The 24,131-nt window shown below is 39.1% G+C and overlaps 1 protein-coding gene across 2 annotated transcripts in view; it reads right to left on the reverse strand.

Annotated features, from left to right (window-relative positions):
- Positions 1–24,131, reverse strand: part of PRKAR1B (protein kinase cAMP-dependent type I regulatory subunit beta) — a 101,898-nt gene that overhangs the window by 62,035 nt on the left and 15,732 nt on the right. For both annotated transcript variants that reach the window (XM_086621989.1, XM_086621988.1), the window contains exon 4: positions 20,274–20,365. In XM_086621989.1, coding sequence (XP_086478115.1) covers positions 20,274–20,365 — 92 coding nt within the window. The remainder of the gene's footprint in view (positions 1–20,273; positions 20,366–24,131) is intronic.

Consider the following 24,131-nt stretch of genomic DNA (forward strand, 5'->3'; position numbering starts at 1 on the left):
TGTCTTAAGAAATTATAATGCCCTGTGATTGTATCTCTTTCAAACCTAATAAGAGATGCCTTGCAATTAACTTCAACTCGCTCTCCTTAATGTCATTATCTATCATCTAGAGCTGTTTGATACACCAGAGGAAGATGCCAAAATTATGGCACCGTGTACATGGTTACGTTTTCCTTTCAATGAGCAGCAAACAGCAGTATTTCAGTGGCATCTTGGTTATTCTCTTAACATTTCTAATCCAAATGGAAAAAATGTGGAAAGATCAGCTGTTCTCAAAAATATTGCCAGAAAAACATATTCAAGGGATTTTGCCTGAATCGGAACTCAGATCGTTTTCCAGAATCTGGCCTTGAACTCAAACTCAAGAGATCAGCCCAGATTTCAGGCTTCAGTTTTATCTTACCAGATATTCATATACGAGTTGATCTTTCAAAGCAACTTACATGCACATGTGTATAAGTGTGAGCACACACACAGTGAGTGTGACACTGGGATGTAGCCAATGGATTTTATTTCTGTACTTGCAAATGTATATAGTCTTATATGAAAGCATTACATATAGGGAATGAATAGTATAAGGTATTATCAACATAAATCTGGAATAATCAAGTTATTTATAAACAGGCTTGGTAATATCAGATTTTAATTGACGAATGTTGATAAAAATGGAATTTATATTGCCTTTCAAGACTCAAGGGCTAGAATTATTTTTTTTCTGAAATTGAACAGATGCCAGAAATAAATCAGAAATTGCAAAGTGGAAGAGAAATGTAAGGCAGCACGCCGAGGGACAGGAGAAGAAGAAAAGTGGAAAATTACCAGAATGTAAAACTGATGGATTTAAGAGAGAAAGGCAAAGTGGCATCATTCTGAATAACAGGGGAATAGAGATAGGAAGAGAATCCAAGTTGACCAGAAATTATAATCAATAATGTAAGTCAGGAACTAAAAATATCCCGTGAGTTAAACTCTGAGTTTTCAATAAAAATAACTGCAATATCTTACCAATCACCAAATCTCCAAGTGCAATAGATGGATTTTGCCAAGCAACACACATAGCAAACACGGATGAGTCTTCCCTCATTTGTCATTTGCAAACTGTTACAAAGTTGTTTTAATATGTGACTTTTAATTATGCTGATTTTTCATGCCTCTGCGACTGGGAAGCTGGGTCATTCTACCACCAAGAGGCTGAATCAGGGAGCAAAGAACTAAAAAATACTATGAAAATTAGAAGAAAAAAACATAAACTTTCAAAAATGACAGTTAGGAAAATATACTGGTTTTAAAGTCATATACTTGCAATCTATGCAATGTTGCACTGATGCAAAATTATACTCCTGCATATTAAATTGACAAAAATAAGGAAAGGAAAAAGAAGACTTCAGTAACAAGAAAACATTAATTCAATCACATTAGAAATATATTCTATGTGAGACTTCCAGTAACTATGAAAGGCAGCCAAGTTTAAACCGCTCCCAGAATTTGTAAAAACTAATTAGTGACTTTCTGATTGAGTTAGTTAGTTTTACAGAAGAGCTATATCTAAGAGCACAATTTAATTCTCTTCTACCAGTATTTTCTGTTATTTTGCTCCCAGTCCACAGCTCCTTTACTTTGGACATCAATATCTATTAATTCTCCTGCTTGTAGTAGCTCCCACTGACGTTCACTGAGCTCCTCCAGATTATAAGAGCTTGTTTGCATAGACCACTTTCAGGATCAGATACTCACTTTGTAATTTTATTCGTCTACCACAAGAGCAAAGGATATCCAAAAAGCATTCAACACAGATAATGGTTACCCTTCTTAATAAAAAGCCCAAAGCGCAACAGGCAAAGAGCACCTTTTAAGAGTCAACTATTATCAATATAAATATACTTCACAAAGCTTTCCATCATTTGCTTTTCACTGCCATTCATCCTGTCTACTGGTCTCCTGCACAGACCTTCTATCAAGCTACAGATCAGATCCTACAGCCGGATCTTCCTTTCTCCTGAGACTTAACACAGTTAGATGTCGTTAGTAAGTATTGATTTACATCCATAAGGATCTTCCACTTCTGCCTTAACCTTCTATCTGATCCATTAGCAGCAGTTAACTGAGAGCTAGACGATGTGCTTTTGAGGGACTGCTCAAGTTCAACAGTGCTTAAAACAACCTAGGCCACAGAGAATGAAAAAGTGCAGTTAGCAACTCCAAGTGGAGTTAGCAATTTATCTTGAACACAATCAACCAGCAACAAAACCCATCCTGCTGCACACTACTGCAGTCATGCTGCTTTGCTGTGTCAAGAGGACCAAACCTTCCAGTACCTACAGGAACAAGTAGTACCACCGAGCCCTCCCTTTTGCCCTGCTCTCGTGATGAGATGATGAGACTGGCGTCTCAGCACTGAACATCATGTTTTCTCACCCAAAGGGTTGTAATTCTATCTTACTTCACATTCCGCACATTTCCACATGTGTAAAGGGAAAGCAGCTGTGCCATATTTTTAGCTTAACTAGTTGAAAGGAAAAGCAAGGGAGGCTACAATCAGAAGTATTATTTCGCACTATTGAGCATGTTAATGATGCTTTTCCAACCTCATCAACATTCCCATCAAAACTAACATGTTAATTTATATTCTTCATATAGTACTAATTATGTGTACAGCAGCATGATCCCCTGTATGAGGAGCTAACTCACTACAAGAGATGAAAACATAATGTTCTGTTTCTGACCTCATGATGATGTAAGTAATGAACTACTCCAAAGAATACTGACTATAATAGGACTAAAATGCGGCTCTTACAGATGCTTGAAAGACCATGTAATTATGAAGGATGCTAAATAACATTATTTAGAGGTGGTGCTAGAGATGCAAAGTTCATTTGAAAAGGCGCAGGAGTAAGGCAATTCTGACCACGTAACTCTTCAACATTGCAAAGAATGGATGATTTCTATTTGCAGAGAGCTACAGAAGAAACACTACTTCGTGCAATACTGTTTTCATCATCCTGCTCTCCTTCAACTATACCTGTAACTGAAGTGCTTCTTGTCTAATTGAATGCACAGATATGTCAACAAAAGCATTAAGTAAATTATATATATAATTTCTAATTAGTAATGACAAAAAAGGTCAAAATATCCATTCACCAATTTTCCATACTAAACAACAGCCTGTATTTCATGAAATATCTTTTATAACCCCATTATCTAGAAGTTACAGGGAGATTTTATAGTAGCCTTTCAGTACCTAAAGGGGGCCTACAAGAAAGCTGGAGAGGGACTTTTGACTAGGGCTTGCAGTGATAGGACAGGTGGCAATGGCTTTAAACTGAAAGCGAGGAGATTTAGATTAGATATAAGGAAGAAAGTTTTACAATGAGTGTGGTGAAGCACTGGAACAGGTTGCCCAGAGGACTTGTGGATGCCCCATCCCTGGAAGCATTCAGGGCCAGGCTGGATGAGGCTTTGCGCAACCTGATCTAGAAGAAGGTGTCCCTGCCTATGGCAGGGGGGTTGGAACTAGATGATCTTTAAGGTCCCTTCCAACTCAAACCATTCCACGATTCTACGAGTTTATGATCTTTAGCTGAGGAAAAAAAAAAAAAAAAAAGATGCACTCCATAGATGTACATTACCTTCTTCAGCTCTAGTGGCAGCCACCCAGTGGCCAGGTACAGCAGTAGAAATGTGTCTTCTGGGTACCTACAGGTCTTTACAAAAGGATTTGTGATCAGAATAGAGTGGGAAAAGCATTTCCATGCCTTACTGCTTTAGCTTTGACTTTCCCTTTCAGGCTACCAGGCAGCAATTTTGCAGCTGCCTGTTAGAGACAGCTCTCAAAGAGCACTGGGGATGTCCAGCCTCAGAGCAGCACACACACTGCTGATGCCACTCTGACAATAAATGGGATTTAAAGTAGCATTTACATTGTCTGGAGCAGCTCTTTTCCCAGCATACAACCAGCCTTTCTCTCTCACAATGCAGTACCTCCACAGAAAGATTTACATCCATACAACATTTTGAGGAGTTTTAACATAAATACATATTTTGACAACTTTAAGCCTAGCCAGCTTGAAAATTTAGCTAAAGTGCTTTTAAGAAGTACGGCAGGTACATAATATATCATGTGGGGTTAGCCAAGAAAAAGGTTTGAGTAACAGCATACTTAAGAAATTCTGTAAGATGGGTGCAGATTCAAAATCTATGTTAGACTCACCTATAATCTCACATGTGTAAATAATATGAAAAGCCACTCAGACATGTACAGTAATTCCACTGCAAAACAAGTTGAAGATCGGTCTCAAGACCACTGAAAATTTCTCAACTACAAAATCACACTGCTACAAAGATCTTTAAAGTCAGTTGTAATACATGACATGAACCAGCAGGCAGAAGAGCAATGACAAAATTCAAGAAGAAAGGCCTACAAGAGATAATGCTTTTCTTGTGTTAGTTTGTCTCTTGCTTCATGCAAATCTCTGACCTGTGAAGGCAGACTTCTGTTTACACACTGATATTTAGGGCTTCATTTTTTCACCCACAATAAAAATTTCAAGTCATTTGTACACTTATGGAAATCTCAGTTTTAGCCTCCGGGGTTACGGTTTGGAAGTATGTTTTTACTGCTTATATTTTCTTTGTTACTTTATACTTTTCCTTTTAATAACCTTGAACACAGTGACCCCAGGTGGCAGATAAAACGATGGCTGCTTTCAGAAGCTGAGCCAGACCTTCATATTTTGTCATGAGGCTGAGAAGCCTCTGTGTCCCAACCCAGAGTCCCCAGCGTCAGCCCAGGACAGCTTGGTCCCTGCTATGGGACCAGGGAGGGTTCGTTCTGAGAAAATTGGTAAAAGTCCTCACAGGACAGAGCAATAGGTCCTATTAAGTTTATCTCAGAACCATCATTCCCCATCATTCCCTATTTATGTATGGAGGTTTCTCTAACGACGCAGCCTTCAGCTTTGCTTGAGTGTTGGAAGGTGTCCAGCAGCCCAAACTCTCTATCAGGGCTAATTCAGGCTGCTGAGAAGCCAGGTGAGATACCCAGCACAGATCCTCCCGCTGTCACAGCCAGGCAGTTGCTTTGCCCTAACTTCATCATTTAGGTAGTTCTGTACTACCAGCTTGCCCTGAGACATGCACCAAGTCGCTTATAAAAATGAGACATAGATCTAGATCCAACAAAAAACATTAAGTATTCCCCAACACCTTGATTTTAATAGGACTTAGGTGTTGTAAGGCCTTTCTCCAAGCCTCAGCTGCCCCACTTCGCTGTTTCAAACCAGCTTACTGTTTTTTCTCATTATACAAGTTGAAAAGAATTTGAGCAGCACGAAGTTTGCATTCTGTGACCCATAAAGCCAGTATAAAACAGCACAAATATAAGCATTACCAATGCAAAATACAAAATTAACAGTAGGCAGACAACTCTCAGTAGCTTTTCCATCTTTAAAAACCTATTTTATTTCACAAGTAGAATGGATCAGTGAGTCACCTCTGTTCTGGTGCGAGAGCATCTGTAAGGCTTTGCTCAGAGGCTGCAATCCAGCAGCGAAAAGCATGCTTTAGAGTCAATGTAAACAAATTAAGTACAAAGGAATACTCTTCAAGCTGTTCACTAAAAAAAAAAAAAAAAAAAAAAAAAAGCTGCCCGACACTGTTTATTACACAGTACTTCATTTTGCATCAGTTTGCCCTCACGTTCACGTATAACATTAATTAACTTAATGTATGTGATTTTTAGTTTTGAACCAAACCAGCTCTGGGAAGGAAGGACGCCCAGGGTACGCCAATGCCTTTGCAGTGAGATTGCTCCCCGATGGCTGAGGAGCTCCCTAATGGCAACGAAACTATCCTGCCACTGCCAGAGGGTGTCACTACGGCACTAGAAGGAAACAACAAAACAAATAAAACGGATAAACAAGAAATGTGAAGCAGTTTAGCAGAAATAAGCTCTATGTAACCTTCGCATGAGTTGTTCCATCATTTTACCTGTGGGCTGTACAAATACGGTTCTGGAGTCTAAGAACAATATAACTCTGTATTTTCTTTTCCTCCTTGTCTCACTTGTGCTCTAATAATGATTTCTAACACTAAGTATCAGAAGGAAGAAAGGAACTACCTACTAGAGATGTTCGCAGAAACTCCACTGTTCCCACACAATTTGACGTTGTTTCCCATGGAAGCATCCTTTGAAAATGAAACTATTCTAAATGCACGTCGCTCACATTCACAATAGCTGTATTCGTCAGGCAACTGTTTTAATAGGAAGTTGCCGCAAAAAAAATCTAAATTTTCTGACATAATGATATATAGCCCAGGTAATTAAAAAGAATCTACACTGATCATATTAAAGTGAAGATCAGATCTCACGTGCTAAATTTGGCTAAAATGCCAAACCAGAAGAGGAAGCCAGTCTCACAGGCAAAGAGCACCGTAATAAAAACACTCAGAAATCAGTGAAAAAAAAAACTTCAACACAAGGAAGATCCCAAGGCGCAACAAGTTAGTAGGTTTCTTGTCTTTCTAGTCTAAATCCAATTTACTTATTACCAAAAAATGCTGGGAGTCAGATGACCATGAGCCTATATGAATATGGTATCCCACAGCCAAGAAAACTTGGTAAGTGTTGGAATCTATGCAGAGCTCAATTAGGACGTGTAAGTAAGAGATCAGACATTAAAAAGCCATGTGTTGTTAGCTCCTGCTCTGAGGATGACTGCCAGTGTGAGAGGGTGGGATGAGTAGGAAAGGGAGAGTCCCAGATGCCACAACACATTGCCCAAGCAATCGAGCAGCTTTATTTCAGCTGTATTTTAGTACTGGGGTAGACTGACTGACATTGCTGAGGACAATTTTGATTAGGAAGGGCTGTTCCCACAAAGTGCTGCAAAGTGCTTGTCAACCTGTCAAGGAATCAAATTCTGTGTTCTAATAATAGAAAAATAATTTCATATTCTTGGAAATAAGTCCTAGTCAAAGCACGGGATTTAATAAATAAGAGAGGAAATATGACACATGAGATACCATTAAGGAACAGCAAGTAAACTTGGACAAAATAGAACTCACACCAAATTAATACTTTAAACCATGTTTCTAAAAGCAAAGAAAAATCCACACTGATGTTGTAACCACGTTGCAGAAAGCAGCTGTGCAAGGAACATGGGTCAAGTGTGGTGATGAAACTGTCAGGACTTGGAATTGGGCACCACTACAATATTTTAACATAGCAAATCCAGTCTATCTTGGTGAAGGTTCAGTTGGCTGTTCTCGGAATTATTAGGATGTCAAAAGGCCAAGGCCTGTTTCTGGATATTAAGAAGTAATTCCCATTCTCCTCGGAAGATTGTGATGTGACTCTGTTAGCAAAAAGAAGAGCAAGTATTTCAAAGGTAACAACAAAGTTTTCTTACAAGTCTTTTACACAAAGAATAGAAAAAGATAGAATTTAATTCAGAAAATATCTAAATCTGTTGGTTTGTTTCTCCTGTTTCTCTCTGACTTTTCTCTGACAGACTATCAGATATATGAAAAATATAAAGACGCAGAAACCTGAGCTGGAACTTGGCTTAATGACAGCAAACTCTGTCTTTAATTGAAAATTGAGAGGGATGTCTAGCCTTTACCTGGACCTTGTAGTAACTGTAAATATAAAACAGACTATCAGGACAGTAAAGTGCTTTCTATTAATGAGAATTAAAGCTCTAGATTGTGTAGTTTATTCTTCTTACCTCAATTATCACATCTGGAAACTCAGCCTTTACTCTAAGACATTCATTCATGTTAGCAAAGAACTTTCAAATCCTCTGGGGTCATGATACAAATCTATTCAGCTTGTCATATCCACAAACAGAAGAATAAATTAAACTCGATTCTGCAAAGAGCGATGATAATTGCCAATCTTTTAGTTACTCAGATGCACAGGATCAGGACGTAGGATTACAGGGCGCAAGAAAGTAGGTTATATGTTATCAGTAGAAGAGTTTTTATAAAAAGAAGGTATTGCTAAGCACTGCTTGGAAATACTGAAGTAAATCACTTAGGAGCAAGTATCAGTCAGCACGGGCAAGAAAACACAGTGTGCAGTGCCGAGACAGCAGTCTCATCGTCGTCGTAGCAGCAACACTCTGCACGAAGCAAAGCAGAGGGCTAGGGACACCACTTTCTGGGTGCTTCACGTTCTCCATCAGCAGCAAGATCAGCCATGCTGAGCAGCACTGAGAGTTAACTGACAAATAGATGCTAAGGCAACTACAGCTTTCCTGATGCTGTCCAACCCAGACTACAAAATCTCAGTCTCCTGAATAATATCCCATCCTTTGTAAATGAACCAAAACAATAGTTTAGCAAGAGGCCCAATATGTGCCTATTTCAGGCGTCCAAAAATCAGTCAGACTCCAAGTTGTAACAGCTTGGCTTTCAGGAGTACCAAACCCATACAAGTGTTTTGTTCATAAGAGATGGTTGCTGACTCTTCATTAAGTGAAATAAATTTTCATGTCATCACATTTTGCCATCTTTGAAAAAAAACCCACAATATTCTGGAGCACTTCAGAAAGTGCTGCAAGAACTAGCAACAGCGGAGAGCCAAGCTTGATCTGAAGATTTCATGCAATGGAAAATCGGCCACATCCCGAGCTAATTTAAATTATGGATCAGTTCCCTGATTACTCTAAAAGAAAAAACTAAACTTTTCCAGTCTGTATGTGCCCAACTTCAGCCACCAGCTTTTGGATCTCACATGCCTCTGTCTATTAAAGAGACCGTTGCTATCACCCACCTTTCCCCTCTAGACATGATCAATTCACCTTCATTCTGTTTTGTTAAATACTCTCCACATAACAAAACCGGGAAGATGTTGAGTGCCTTAAAACAGCATCTGACACTGTTTTCTGGATACACACTATTACGTTTTCTATTTAATGCACCACACAGAGCAGCGTTTCATTTTCTAATGAAAATTTCATCTGTCAACAAGCATGTCTTCATATTGCTTATAAATCAGAAGTTGAATAAATATAAAAAATAAAATCTTTACAAAGGAAGTGATAGTCTTGTGGTGTTTTGTTTTTTTTTTTTTAATTTCTGAAAGCAAAAGGCGAATTGAAAACCCAATTTATTTTTCTGGCTTTTTTAAAAAGAAAAACAGAGAGGAAAGGAATCTGATGGTGCCAAAGGGTTAAAGTATCCCATTTCGGGCAGTCTGAATATCTGAATTTAGCAGCTGACAGTGCATGGTGTGTCAGTCTCTTACAGCTGTTCCAGTTGATTCAAAGACCATCTTTGTTTCTTGAAATCTTAGCAACTGTTACTTTTTCCTGAAGACAATGATAGAACAGCTGTTACCTCACAAGATGCGATGTACTTCAGGTCAAAGTCTTTAGCAAGGAACTTGTAAAACAAGAACTAAATCATTGTTTGGGTTTGTCAGATTTTTTTTCATTAAAACAGAGTTAGCAGCCTAACAGTCAAATAACTTACACTCGGTATTTCCATTAAGTGCACTGGAATGACAGAGAAATTTCATCTGGTTGCTGAGCTGAACCCTCTATTTCTGTAAGGAAAAAAAACACCACTAAACCTCGTAGTATTATAGGTTATTTTTTGTTTGAAAGTCAGCTTCTTTCTGTCTTTCCAAACACGGTGTTACTAAGCAGATGTCATCTCGTAACGGGAATGCAAGGTCTAACCATTCAGAACATAAGCTTGGGATTTTCAAGAGAACCTTACAGGAGTGAAATGTTCACTTCCCACTATATATCAATCAACGAGAGAATCTAGTTCCTTTAAGCTCTTTGAATATCCTCTTCTAAATGCATAACTAAGCAACTTAATCATACAGTTGATCCTCCAGTACCGGTACCGGTAATACTCCCACTTGAAGACATGTAGGCTTTCAAAGCCGTGCAAGGTTGCAGAATCAGTCACCTAAATTAGAGTAGGAGTAACTGTTGACAAGTTACCTACAACCCTTCCGGGGGGGGTGGTGGGGAAGGAAGCATCATTTTAAAGAGCTTTAGTTGAAATAAACCCTTGCTGGTCCATGCACAAAGACAAATTACTGCTCCCAACAAGCTTCCAGCTGCTCTAATGCAGAAGACAAAGACTTGCTGAGAAGTGTGGATATTCTTTTATTCAACCTTTGTGTTTAATTCTGGAAGGCCTTAGCAATGAGTACCACATTTTCAGAACCACTGCCAGCTAATTGTTGCGTAAAGAAGGACACAAAGGCACAGGTCATGTATATTGCACTCGTAGAAAGATTCTACACAGCCTTAAACTTGTCAGTAGTCTTAATTTTTCTGTTTTATACATAAACAGAGAAGTTTAGACTCAAGGTTTTTTCATAAGCATGCATGAATACTATTTGTCTCAGGCTTTTTTTTCTAGATCTAAAAAGGATTTATGTTAATTACTCCTCCGCTTTAACTCTTGTTTTTCAGAATGGGTGACATACTGCCCATATGTAAACCACTACTTTATGCAGAATTAAAAATAACTACCATTAGGAATGGCGCCACTAGCATTTGTGATGAAGAATATAAACTGTCTAACAAAACACTGAGAGTGAATCACAACCTCTAAAAAGCTATGAACTGACAGTATTTGTTTCTCAAGATAAAAATACCCATAAATACCAAATGTGTGTGCTTTTAGCTATGTTTAAGAGAATAACCTATCTACCAGGCCAAAACCCGACATCACAAAAAATACATCCCTAGTACAAGCTCTGTACGCTGCCAGGCTGCTGTAGAGGGATTGCTACTAAAGCAGACACAATCTCCTGATGACTGCTGAGAGCAGAACTTCGCATAACTAATTTTAAAGACTGCTACCTGCAGGCACTACAATGGTAATTAAAGACAATAATTCTTGGGTAAATGAGATGGAAGTACTGGAAAATAAAGTCAGTGTTAAATTCATGGCTAATCCTTGTATGGAGAATTGGATCATTTATTTTCCAAATGGCTGGGCAATTCTACCTGGTTTCATTTCCATCTCTGCTGCCAGATGACTGTTGTCTCCAAAATCCATAACTTTTTCTGCTTTAAGTAGTATTCCTCATTGGCAAGCTCCAATTCAGCAGAACTGAATGTGCTTCCATTTAAACACATGAATAGTTCCTTTGACATCCATAACAAGTCAGTGGAACAACTCACAGTAAAACAGGCTCTTTTAAATACCATGCTGAATCAAGGCCATTAACAAGGCATAAAAGGCACAAAGACAAGGTGGATTGCCAGGCAGTTTACCTGGAAAACACCTTGGTGTTATCCAAAGAGAGAAAGCTTTGTTTAGCATGCCATGGTTGATTTGAGAGATGAATTTCCTCTTCCTGGTTGCTTACAAGTAGAATTCAAAGGACCAGGTAATCATCTAATACAACTGATGATCAGAAAAAAATCTCACGCACAGAGAGGTTTTGCACCAGTCTTTTTGGTACCAAACCTGTTCCATGCATCTATAACTTGCATATATACATCTCCTCTGCCCCTAAGTTACCATAGTCTGCTGACCATCTCCTGGAGTTCCAGCACAGGTGGGACATTGACACCTCTACAACCTTCATGGCATGCAGTCCATGTTGCTGTGCACCCTGCACAAAGTGCATTGAAATGATGCTATCATCCTCCTCTCTCATTTGCTACTCCCAAAAAGGAGGGGGATGAAACCCATCCAACTCTTCGGTCACAAAAAATCCTAATATAACCCAAGGAAGCCATATTATTGACTCAACAAAGCCCTCCACCCCCGAGCCTGCCATGCCTCGCTGTGCAATTTCTCTCTCATCTCTTATTGTCTCTTTTCATCTCTCATCTTCTGAGTGGCTTAGGTCTACATTTTGAGCATTCTTGGCAAGGAACTATAGCTCATTATAGAGGTATTCTATTCCTCTTTTCCTCAATTTCCATCCTCTGACTTTGTCCAATGACTAATAAGGGAAATTCAAGTGCCGTTTTGCCGTCACTTAATTTGATTTCAGCCCCTGCTGCTGCCTGAAGGGAAGCCCAGCCCACCCTGCCCTTCCAAGCAGCACATTTCCACCACCTCCCTCTGGCTACCCAAAGTAGCCAGATTTCTGTATCCACGTAGATATTTCTGTATCCACGTGGATTTCTGTATCCACGTAGAGAGTGGGAGGAAGGACCTGATCTGACTGAAAAATAACCCTCTGCAGGGGGATTGCTTCTCAGAGAGCTCATCTGGCTAACCCTGGCCACAAGAGCAACAGAACATGCAGCCAAGGTTCAGCACTCACTGTGCTACCTCCTCCTTTGGTACCAGCTCAGAATTTGGCTTAAATCAATGGCAAAACCATACCCTGAGGCTCCTTACTGAGGTGTTTTGAGCACCAGCTAACTTCAATGCCTACAGCAGTCAGAGTAAATATCCCCCCTAAACATCCACATGGTTTTAGCACAGCGTGGACTCCTGGAGATACAGAAATACTAACACAGTATCGTGGGAAGGGAATTTTTCTTGCACTGTTTTGCACACTGCAGGCATATATGAAGCACACGCAGAAGTTAGATCTGTGTTTGTTTTTTAACAAAAGAGTTAAGTTACAAATGCAAGGAAAATACAGGATGTGTAATGAGTATGTCATAGCTGTGGCATCCTGTTTCTAAAATATCTTGCTCCTGAATGGTGCCGTCTTAGGTTTCTTCCACATATGAGGCTTTCCAGCTGGCCTGCAGCCAGTGCTTTAATAAAACATGGGTTATGCAGAAGTGAATAAAGCTTATAGTAATAATAATGTCCTTGAAATTCACTAATAACCAGAAGTTTCAAGAATATTTCAATATAAAACCAACAGGACAAGAACTAAAATCCATCCGTTAGATATAGAAAACCACTTTTCTCATGTTAGATCATGCCTGTACTGAAAAAAAGTACCCAAGTCATTATCAACCTGGATAAAAGGTGCATTTTCAGAATTTGAAGACAATACCTAGCTGTAAAGGAGCTGCAAGTACTTCAAAAAACAACATTAGGATGTAAAATTGAAGAAATGGTCTGAGAAAATAGATGTACTTTCAATAAAGACACAACAGCTAAGTATGTTTGGGCAGGAATAACCAACGGCATAAACACATGGCAAAGATTCACTGCCAACGTAGCATTTCTGCACGAAAGGATCCAATGATTCCCGTGATTACATGCTAAATAGGAGTCAATAATATCCTGTTGCTGTGAAAAATACAAAAGAACAAGAAAGAGGTGGACCAACTGGAGAAAGCTGAGAACAACGGTCAGTGGTCTGAGGAACCTGGTCTGCAAAGGATGATGGGAGAATTCCATTCATCCAGCTGAGAAAACAGAAGGCAGGACAAATAACAATAACCCTTCAAATGGATTAAAAAAGGGAAAAGAAAAATGTATAGAGAAAGAATAAACTAGTTTTCCACTACTGAGGATTCAAGAACTACAAAAATAGAGTGAAGAGACTTCTCCCATCCAAACAGAGGACAAACTAAATTATGTTCGAAGAGTTGTGCCTAACCTGTTCTTAACAATTACAAATTCTACAATCTAGTTAAGTTTCCTTACCACTAGGAATTATTACTATGTGTCTAGTTTACATCCATCTTGTACAATTTAAGCCTAATTCTAATGTTTTGTTTTCAGGGGACACAGGTACATGATTACTCATTTCATGGCTTAGAAAACTGCCTGAATTGCAGAACATGGGTTACTTAAAACACACTTGTAAGAAGGTAGAGGAACATCTTTCTGAAATGCTAACAGCAAGATGATGGTATCTACAACTTGCCTCCAATCTTGTCTACAGTATCACAGTAGCATGTGCCCTCCACAATGTTTGGGAGGATGGTGGAGAAAGGGTAAGTATTTTTGCCTGAAGAAAACTCTTGGTTGGTTTGCATTCCCACTACAAGTGTCAATTTTCATCTTTAAATCTTGGCCCCGACAAGCACAGAAAATAAAAAATGCCCTTTATTCTCATACCTCTGCCATGCAGGCAAGACACAAGAGTAAATGCCACACTGGATGTTGCTGTAATAAATACAGTAATTTTGCCTACTGTTTAGTTTATTTGTTGTTGCTTTTTTGCGCCTTTATAAGAACTGAATATTTTAGTAAAATCATGAAATACAATTTCCAGACTCTTGTTTCCAAGGCAGTTTCACACCAGTATACTGTTCAAGCAAACCAATTTATTATTAATCTAAGTAATAAAGTGCACAAATATTCTGAAAGCTGTTGCAAGCATTACAGCAGCCTGTAAATTAGTAATAAAGAATAAATGCTTGTAAAAATTATGATATTAGCTAAAATGCCAAAAGTGGAGTCTGAAAGTGCATGTTAAGTATTTATCTGCTCTCTTTACCCCTTGATGAACAAGTTTTACATAGCTTTTACATACACGTTTTACATAGCATTTACATACAGATATGGTGAACATTTAACCATTCCACTTCTTTATGTGGTCAGGAGGCCATTGAGCTTCTGAACAGGGACTGACAGACGTGGCATACGACTGACAGCAAAGCAGATAGGCACTGGTGACATCCTGGAACCAGGACTGGTACTCCTGCTGCTCTCAGTCGTGCTCTCTCACCCACTGGTTATGCTTCAGTTATATTTCCTTCTCCTCCTTGACAATCATCAGCTTTGGGTCAAACTTCATTCCCACAGCAGGTCATCTCTGAACCTTCTCACTGCCCCTCTCAGTGGCTGCCCCGTCCAGTAGAGAAAGAATATCCTGTCAATTAAATGATGAAAAAATATCTTCTATTTTTATCCACAGAAGGAAAACAAACAGTCTTTTTCTTTTTTTTTCCCCCTTTACTATTCAACATCATGGCAAAGCCAAGTGGGTATACTGGTATTCCAGCATTACATGCTGAACTGATAGAAATTCTTACTAACTACACTGCCAGGTTAGAAGAGATTAGGACAATAAGACTAGTCCCTTGTCACCAATTCTGACTTTATACACCATTTCACAACTAGTAAGCCTTAGAGGATATTAATCTGCTGGATATCCAAGAGTGAGAGAGGAAATAAAACGCTGCCAAGTTATGGGTGTAATTCTATCTTTGCATAGATAGAAATCATTCACTGCCTGCTGACTGAACAAAACCAAAGCAGCAGAGAGGGCATCAGCACAACGCACCCTGCCTTGCTGACCTGTCTCACATGCACATGAGTGTCATAGACCAAAAGAAGGGGGAAATTTTATGCAAACTCTTAATGGCCCTCAGAATGGACCTGAACCACGAGACCACATTGGAACCAGAAGGGATAAGATCAGTAAGGCACTTCTACCCTTTATTTAGCCATTAGAATCTATAGCACAGGCCACCTAAGACAACACTTGAATGTTAAGTGTAACTTCCCACCGGCATTCTGGAGGGATGTTACAAAGACAAATACACTTTCTGAAATGTGCACTTCTGCAAAGTCTGTAATTTCATCTTTGAGTTTGTTTTATTGGGTATAAATGCCATAAAGAGAGGGTGAATGCCTCTTACCTGGCTGTAGGTCCAGCTCCACCGATATTTCCTCTTGATGCTGTTCATCCTTGAACAGATTGCAGAGCAGTTCCTAGTTCTTCTGGGTGCACAGCCTGCACAGCGCTGTCTTCTGTATCAGAATTTGTTCTGTGCTGCAAGGAGCTCCTTCAGAGCTGTCACACAAGAAGCTTTTTTGCAGGACTGTGCATGTATATGTAAGGCTTTTGTGAACACCAAGCCAGGACCAGAGTTGCTGATCTTGTGGTGATCATAACTAGCAGATCCTAGAGTGCTCTGTGTCTGAGAAAACTGTCCTCTTGGTGGCCATCTCCACAGCTTCTGCATGATGTTTGCACACCAGTATGAACTATGCTTTTCCAGAAAATCTTGCTGCAGTCGCATCTGAGCTTAACTAACATGCTCCACTGCCCGCCTAATAAAACTATTTGAGCAATCTCTTCCAAGAGTTTTTGAGCGGAGTCACAAAGGAAGTGGAGTACGAAAGAAACACAGAAGGAAGGGCAAAACCCCCCATGTGAACATAAGCCAGCAAATATGTCATCCTACTGGGTGGGAGAAAGGAGGACAGAGAAGTTAGAGCACACATGCCTAGAGACCTGCAGGATGATATAATACCATCAAAATCCAAGCTTGAGCACCCAGGCATTAAATGCATCCTAACCGTAGAGTAAATACATCAAAGCCTGAAACAAAGGGAAAGGGCTTTGGCACGTACCCCAACCAGGGAAGGAAACCCCATCAAAGCACGTATGACATAAGGCTCCTCTGAGAAGACTGCAACTGAGTTTGGGCTGATTACAAGACAAGAAACAAGGATAAGCCCGAAGGTAGGCACACTGATAGACACTCATGTACTCTCTGCAACTCACTAAGCTGTTCAGTTCATCATTAAGCCCATCACCCCATTAACATCCCTCTTTTCCTCACAGTTCATAAATATTTACCCTGCCTATGAGTATTTCACAAAAATTTTTTATATAGTCCGGTATTTTTGTTAGATGTGCCATATTTTAATAAACAATCAAAATCAAACTATACCTATTAAAACACAATAAGAAATTAATTTTATGAAGCCCTGATTTTTACAGCTAGTTTCTCATCAACTCAAAAAAATTTTGAAGAATAAGTATGTGATACACCCATGTAAATCTGAGGTTTTGTTGTCAGTGAGCATGTAACAGACCAGCTCTAGGCAAAGGTGGATGCATGTAAAATATACATCAGGTGCACATGTGTGGAAATACAGTTAAAAAGCCACACATTCCTGGTTTTGCAAACGAGAACAACAGCTCCCTTACTGTTAGAAGCACATTTCCACTCCAGATAACGGGCAATTTGCCACTGGCTTTGAGAGAACCAGGACCCTACTCCAGAGTTTAATCAAGATCTTACTGAAGTCCGTTGAAAAGTCTCATGAGAAAATAGTGGAATATCACATCACTTTGCAGAGCTGCACTGTTCTTCATAATATTAGCAACTCTTAAAATGAACATTTTGGCAAAAGTTGCTGATACCTAACTCTGCTGCTTTTAGTACCGATGCAGTTACAGTTTCCCTTTTATTGCACGTTTTAGCATAATTTTACACCAGAGACTGTGTGTATGTGTGCGTGTGCGTGTGTGCATGAGAGAGATGGCAACTCTTTTTTAAGCATGGCACATGCTATATAAAATAAGGAACAAAACTATTTCAGACACCAGTGCAAAAAGACACCTGTTTACCTGAACTTCAGCATGACTTCTCATGCAATTAATCATTCATATGGAATATCTGATACAGAGATAATATGCTACACACTGCCTTTATAAATAAGGGTTTATGTCAGAAATAAGGACCTTCACAGCTGCCAAGAAGCAAGTGCAACACAAGTCACATGGACTGCACAGCCATAGAGCAGATTAACATAAATATCTTTTCAGAGAAGAAGGAAAAATGTAAGAGTCACCCACTGTAAGCCAGGAATTAAGCCCTGCTAGTCCATCCTTCCCTCACCTGAACACCTCCTGCATCTTGGTGAATGGTCAACCACAAAATTAAATGAAACAATGATACTGTCCTCAGCGTAGAAAGCACTGAGGAAAATAAACACCACCACCACCACCACCACAGCACAGAAAATGAAATGTCCTCACCTAGCTTTCCACCATTCCAAGAGGACAGAACCCAAATGAAGTCATACACCGCTTACTTTACTGAACTACATGTCTGCATCAACAAGATGCAAACTGGAAGTGATGGTAACGGTATGCTCCAACTTGCTGACTCCTCCGCACTTGACAAACGAAACCAGACAAGGGAAACAGCATGATATCAAGAGTGAGCTCAGTAAAACGCAGAGAGAAAACAATTTATTCATTCATTGCAATCCTGTCTGCAAAAACAGAATGCATGCGTCCTTCTGCGAATTCCCTTTTTTTCCCCCAATGTCAGCAACCGCTTGCCATGCTCATCATGAGGCTTGAAAGAGGCACCTAGACACATCCCTGAGCAAGGGAGATGGTATATAGCTGAATATGCTCACGTGCACCACCCAGGAACCAAGAAGCTTCTAAATCTTTTGACAGCAGAGGCACTATACAGCTGGTCAAGCCACAGTGCAGAAGCAGATAGTCTGCAACCCATTTACACACATGAGAATCTGTGCACCACTCTTCGCTCCTAACAGGTACCCGTAACAGGACAGTCTGGCTGACGGAGGTAAATGGGACACGGGGAACGGACAGGAGAGACCACGACCATGATGCACAATCAGCACAGCGCAAGGAAAAGCACTTTTCCTTCCGTTTTTCTCTCTCACCCTACTTTGATAACATATTACCGAAATGTCTCTTTTCCAGCCCTAAAACCTATCCTTTCAGTGCCTGTCACGTTAGCACGCCGATGGTATAATTAGGATTTATAGCAGTTCTGTACAAGAATTCTCTGCTGTGGGTGAAAAAGCTAGAAGAAATGTGCAAAGTTAATCTTCTTTTAATTACTCCATAAATCTGCATGCTAATGTGACATCATAATAATTAGGATTGCAAGGTAATTAAACTGTCTAAACGCCTGCAAGAGGGAGCAAAACTTGCACACTTGGAACATGCTTTGACTGAAAACGTTTGAGTAGCCCCACAGAAGGACTATACTGCTGATGTTCTGCCAGTACTAAAAATGTCAGTGTAGACAAAGTCTCTGTCCTTTCTAACCACAGAAGAACAGAAAAGTAGGGTTGGCAAGGATCTCAAGACATCACTTAGCCTATCTGCTACTAGGCAGAAGCGACCCTACTTACACCATTCCTGGCAGACCATAGTCTAATCTCTTCTTAAAGGTCTCAAGTGGTGGAGACTCCACAACGTACCCAAGTGGTCAGAGACCTCTTCCTAGTATCTGACTTGACTCTTTCCTGCTGCATTTGAAATTCATTATTCTTTACCCTTTGGCACACACAGCAGTTTATTTCTCATATACCATTATTCATACACAATTATAAGCTATTAGTGCATCCCTCTGCCCCTGACTTTTCTTCTGCAGGTCAACCAATCCTTCTTTCTTCAGCAGTGATGTTATCTAGATCTGTGATTGTTCCCACTGCTCTTCCCTGAATTTCCTCCAACTGTTTATTCTTGAAGCGCAATGCCCAAAACTGGACACTGTGTTCCAGTTGAAATCTTTCCAACACCAGGATATGTCTTGCATGTTCTCCTCTTTAGTTACTCCAGTAAAATGTTAGTATTTTCAAAACAGCTTGACATTAGTGACTAACGTTCAGACCATGATTCACAATAAGCTCCACAGTTTTTCAAGGAACTACCAAAACTGCAAAATGGTCTTACAGTTATGAAGGTGTTCTTCCTGCCTAAGTATACTTCTCTGCATTTGGCTCAGTAACAATCCATCTTGCTTTTACTAAAACATTTCTTCAACTTTCAGCATAATTCTGAATTTTCGCCTTGTTTCCCAATGTTTTAGCAGTCCTTTTCATCTTCATGGCATTTAAAAATTCAACACTCATACTGTATTCCACCACTGAGGTCATTAATGACAATAATGATGAAAACAAGCCCAACCCTTCCCACACTTCAATATATCTTTTCATTAGAATGATGGACCATTGATAACTGCTATTTTTTATGGCAATCCAATCAGTTTTGCACAGACTCCATAGCAGTTTCACTAAAGACATGCTTCTCTTGATTGTTTATGAAACTGTCATACACATTAATATTGAAAATGTTAACTAGAAGTCAAGCTGTTTGGCCTCTGTTGTGCCATTCCTAGCTACAAGTCTTGCTACTCAGTTGTAGAAAGACATTTTCAAGTTTTTAAAAGACACATTGGCTGTTACTGAACTCCTTGGTCTCCTTCAGGTGCTTACAGATAATTTATTTGTTCAATTTGTCAAAGAACAAAACAATTTACTTGTAATTCTCTTCTACCTCTTTATAGACATTATGCTTTTTCTTTCCCACTCTCCCAGCACTTGACCTGTCTTCCCTGAGTTCTCAGAAGTAACTACAAATGCTTCTGAGATTGCTTTAGTCGATTCCTTAAGTAGCGTAGAATAAAATTCATCAGGCATAGCCGATTTTAAAATACTAAATATGTTTGAATAAATTCTAACCTGTTCTTGTCCTTTTTTAGCTTGTGATTTTACCCTCTGCCTGTGTGAGGGTGCATCTAGTATGAGTCAAATGCATCAGCGACAGTAGTTATGATCCCTGAGTTAAAATTTAATATAATTTCTTGTCCTTAGGTCAACCTATAAATTCTTTTAAATCATAAAGCATCTCATACCTTCGTTCATTGTCATCAAGATGAGCAAAGAGCACATTCTTGGAGATGGCCTTTGCCAGAGCAGTCATAGTTTTATAGTCCTTTGGAATAACCTGTAGATAAAAGAACAAAGGGTAATTACATGCCTGGTTGTATTTCTTCACAGATCTTGAAATCTATAGAAAATTCCACTATTCAAGATAATGGATGCAATTTGATTTCAAATACTGAGACAGGGTTAGGCTATAATATAAAGCCACTAACAGAGCAATAAATTAGTTTTGATAATGTGAGGATAAGAATTTATGTTCTCAATATGACAACCACAAAAGAAATATAAGATCCAGGATGAGTAGGGAGGATATCCGTAAAATACTATAATTAGCAGGTACTGGCAGTTGTGTAGTGTCCTTTCAAATCTCTTGGACCGACAAAAACATATTTCATATTCCTCTTCCTCTACAAACAATATCAGAAGCAATCTACTTTTAAAACTAGGGAATGAGCAACATTTCTTCAGGTAAAAGGTAAAAATGCATTGATTACACCATACTTTTCAGTACTGGTTGTGGTATAAGGAACCAAGCTCCTGAGTGGCCCACCTAGGTCAAAATCCTGTGCCTTTGCTTCATGGCAAACAAGGAAGACTTGCATTTGAGAATGAAGAGGTATTTCTGTTTGTTAACCGGAGAGAAGGCAAAACTCCTGTTGTATATCAATTTGCTCAAAATGTACGTTGAATTTCAGAAGTATGTTTTCACACTGGATGAAGTTTTTTTATAAGACTTTTGCAAGTTAGGCTTTCCATTTTGGTAAGTATTTTGGTAAGATATTAGTGAAGACACTATATCTCTGTATTTGCCAAGCATCTTCTTTTGACAGTCAGAGATTTTGTAATTTGCAAGAGCATAATGAATTTGTAACAAGGTTATGACTTGTAAAAGATGTTCTTTCACTTTAGTAATGTGATTTTCCTTAATAATTTAGTTATAAGGGGACAGAATTGAGCCTAGCAAAAGCTTTAAGTGTTAAATAAATTTTACTCCAATCTGAAAATCAACATCTATCTGCCTGTTTTAGTTACTGTACAAAAAAGGTCTGATAATGGGCATTTACCTTTCACATTTTCTTATGATAGAAATAGTGTATCTATCTTATTTAAGTTAGTATGTTTGCTGAAGGTAGGTAGTTTCCTTTCCTCATCCTGGAAAGGCAATATACTACTCATCCACCCAGAAGATGGATGTCTCAAATGGGAAAACTGACATAGAACCAGTCCTCACAAAAAAAATTATCTAGATTTATTTCAAGGGAAAATACTGCACTGTGAAGATCTGAAGTTAAACTCTGCGCTTCAGACATCACTTATATTGACTGCTGTAGTCATCAGACTACTCCAATTAAGACTAGAGAAGTGTATATGTATAAACTGCATATTTGTATGTAATCTAACTTATCCAAAAGTTTAAATTCTTCAATGTTCAATAAAATGAGCATTTGGCCACTATCTTATTCTTGGTTTTTACCCTTTCAGACAAACCCTGGATAGAACTGCAGTCCCGAACCCTTGCTCTATTAAGAATACCGTAGCTGTTCAGCTTACTGCTGATGAGCCAAAAGGGTAGATAATCAAATCACTGAGACATTCTGCTCCAACCTTTCTAGTTGACTATGGAATAGCGTAGACTAGCCTTTCTAAGTCTAAATCTGCAGCAATGAAAGCCACAAGGCAGAGACCAAAGTGGGTTTGTTGGGTCAGGGGCATGGAAAACACAGGAGAGATTCTTTAGGTGTCATAGTAACCAGGCATCTGACCAAAATCAAACCTCAGGAAGAATCACTTGACCATTTCTTACATCGATCTTTCAAGTAATCATTGAACGTTCTCTTCAAGCCAATAACCCTCTTTACAGCAAGATTCCTATTGTTTGTTAGTTGTTAACTATATGTCGTATCAGATGTGTTGACAAATATAGCTTTCTCTAGTTTCAGGAATGAAGCAATGAAATAACCCTCCGCAGAGATCCTCCTTCATGCTCCTCAGAATGGAGCCACGCCATGTGCTTGCTCAAATCACAAATCTCAATCTTCTTTGATTTTTCTCTCCAGTGACACAACTCATTGCACTGCCTTTAGCACTATTCATCCTATAGCTCACCCCTACAAGGGATCCTTTAAATCGGCTTATGACCCAGATGTGTTTCTATCCAACATCTGAATTCAAGCCAGAGGTTCTTCCTGGCTACTATCTAAAATTCCATCTGTTTGCAATAGTCTAACACAACCTTTGCCTTGTTTTTTACGCTTTTAGATTAGTTTCATAATTTGTCCTTTCAGTATCTCCCTTTATTTCTGCATTCTGGAAATCTCTGTCACAAACACACATCCATGAGATTCACCATGGGATTCATTTGCTGATGGCAAAAGACAAAGCACTGACACAAACCTTCCCAGTGCTAGTTCTATATTCTTTGCAGCATCTGTAGCCTGACAAGAAACCATCCCCTAAATTATTATTATTTAAGCTCAGTCAGTTCCTGGGAAATTAAAATCATGACAGCCCTAGTCACAGAACACACAAGATACAGTCTGTATTGCTTCTTCTGGTTCTTGCCTACCCCTGCTACTGTCAGGGTTTATTGGCATCACTGTTGAAAAAGGAAGAAAACAAAGTTAACTTCAGGTTCTATTATAAACATAAAAAAGTTACTTAGGGGTGTGGAAAGGAATATTTCTTTCGATTTTCAGAAGAGTCATATGGAGCCCATACTAAGCAGAGACAAACGTGATCTCTTCATGGAAGTTTTTAAGGGGGATATTGCAAACTGCACAGAAAGAAAAGTGTCTGAAAGTGGCTTTTAAAATATCACACAAGTTTTTTAACAGTGTAGTGCATTAATAGCTTGACCACAGTGCTGTTAAAATTTACTACATACTTGCAAGTTTTATTTAACCACTACGAGAATACTCCCTCATACTTGTTTTCACGATGAAAGGCTAATCTAATTCTCTGTTTCTCGGGACAGAAATCCCCAGAGCAGCCAGTGAACTTGTATCATAAGTGGATGACAAAAGGACATCTGACTGCAACGGCAGAAAGTATTCTGCCAAAAAAAAGGGACTGACAAAATCTGTTCCCATAAAGAAAAGGCTCTTTGGGTTAAAGCTACTCCAGGCGTGCACAAAAGCACATTAGTAGCATCTGTCAACCCTATGAAATGCATTTTTAGCCTAGCTCCCTAAACAAACATGACATACGCTATTGTAGTGTCTGTCTTTTAATAACCTTTGAAAGCTTTGGTCAGTCAAAAAAAATATTTGCAGAGTTATTAGAGATATCAACGATATATCATGGCTAGATATTTTTATGAAAAAAAGGCAGTTTAAAAAAAGAGAAGGTCAAATCAGTGCTCTTATTGAGGAAATGATCTAATTTGGGATTGCCATGTCTTCAAAGGCAATGACCGCATAAAATTGCCAAGTATCGTCAAAAGACTTCTGAAAACCCATGGGTCTGATGGCACCCAGTCAACATGGGAACCATGGGCCTGAACGGTCTAGGGAACCTAAATGATCTAGGTTAGAAGAAAACTTGCACTAGAATTGACTTTTTGAAAAAAAAAAAAAAAAAAAAGGCAGGAAATGCAGCAATAGAAAAGGCTGCTTTCCAAAACTGTGACGTTCTGACAAAGCTCAGACGCTGCTGGAGTCTGTGAATGTGAAGAAAAAGGCTGAGCATTACCCACCTTGTTAAAGGGGGAAACAGATTAGCAGCACATCTCAAACAGGGGAAGAAAAGAATAGAGAATACTGAAGCAACATCGATGGAAAAAGTAATTAGTTAAGGAAGCAGCAAAAGAACTTGAGTGTGAAGAAGAC

Source organism: Tauraco erythrolophus, chromosome 17, assembly GCF_009769465.1.
Source record: "Tauraco erythrolophus isolate bTauEry1 chromosome 17, bTauEry1.pri, whole genome shotgun sequence".
Lineage (NCBI taxonomy): Eukaryota > Metazoa > Chordata > Aves > Musophagiformes > Musophagidae > Tauraco > Tauraco erythrolophus.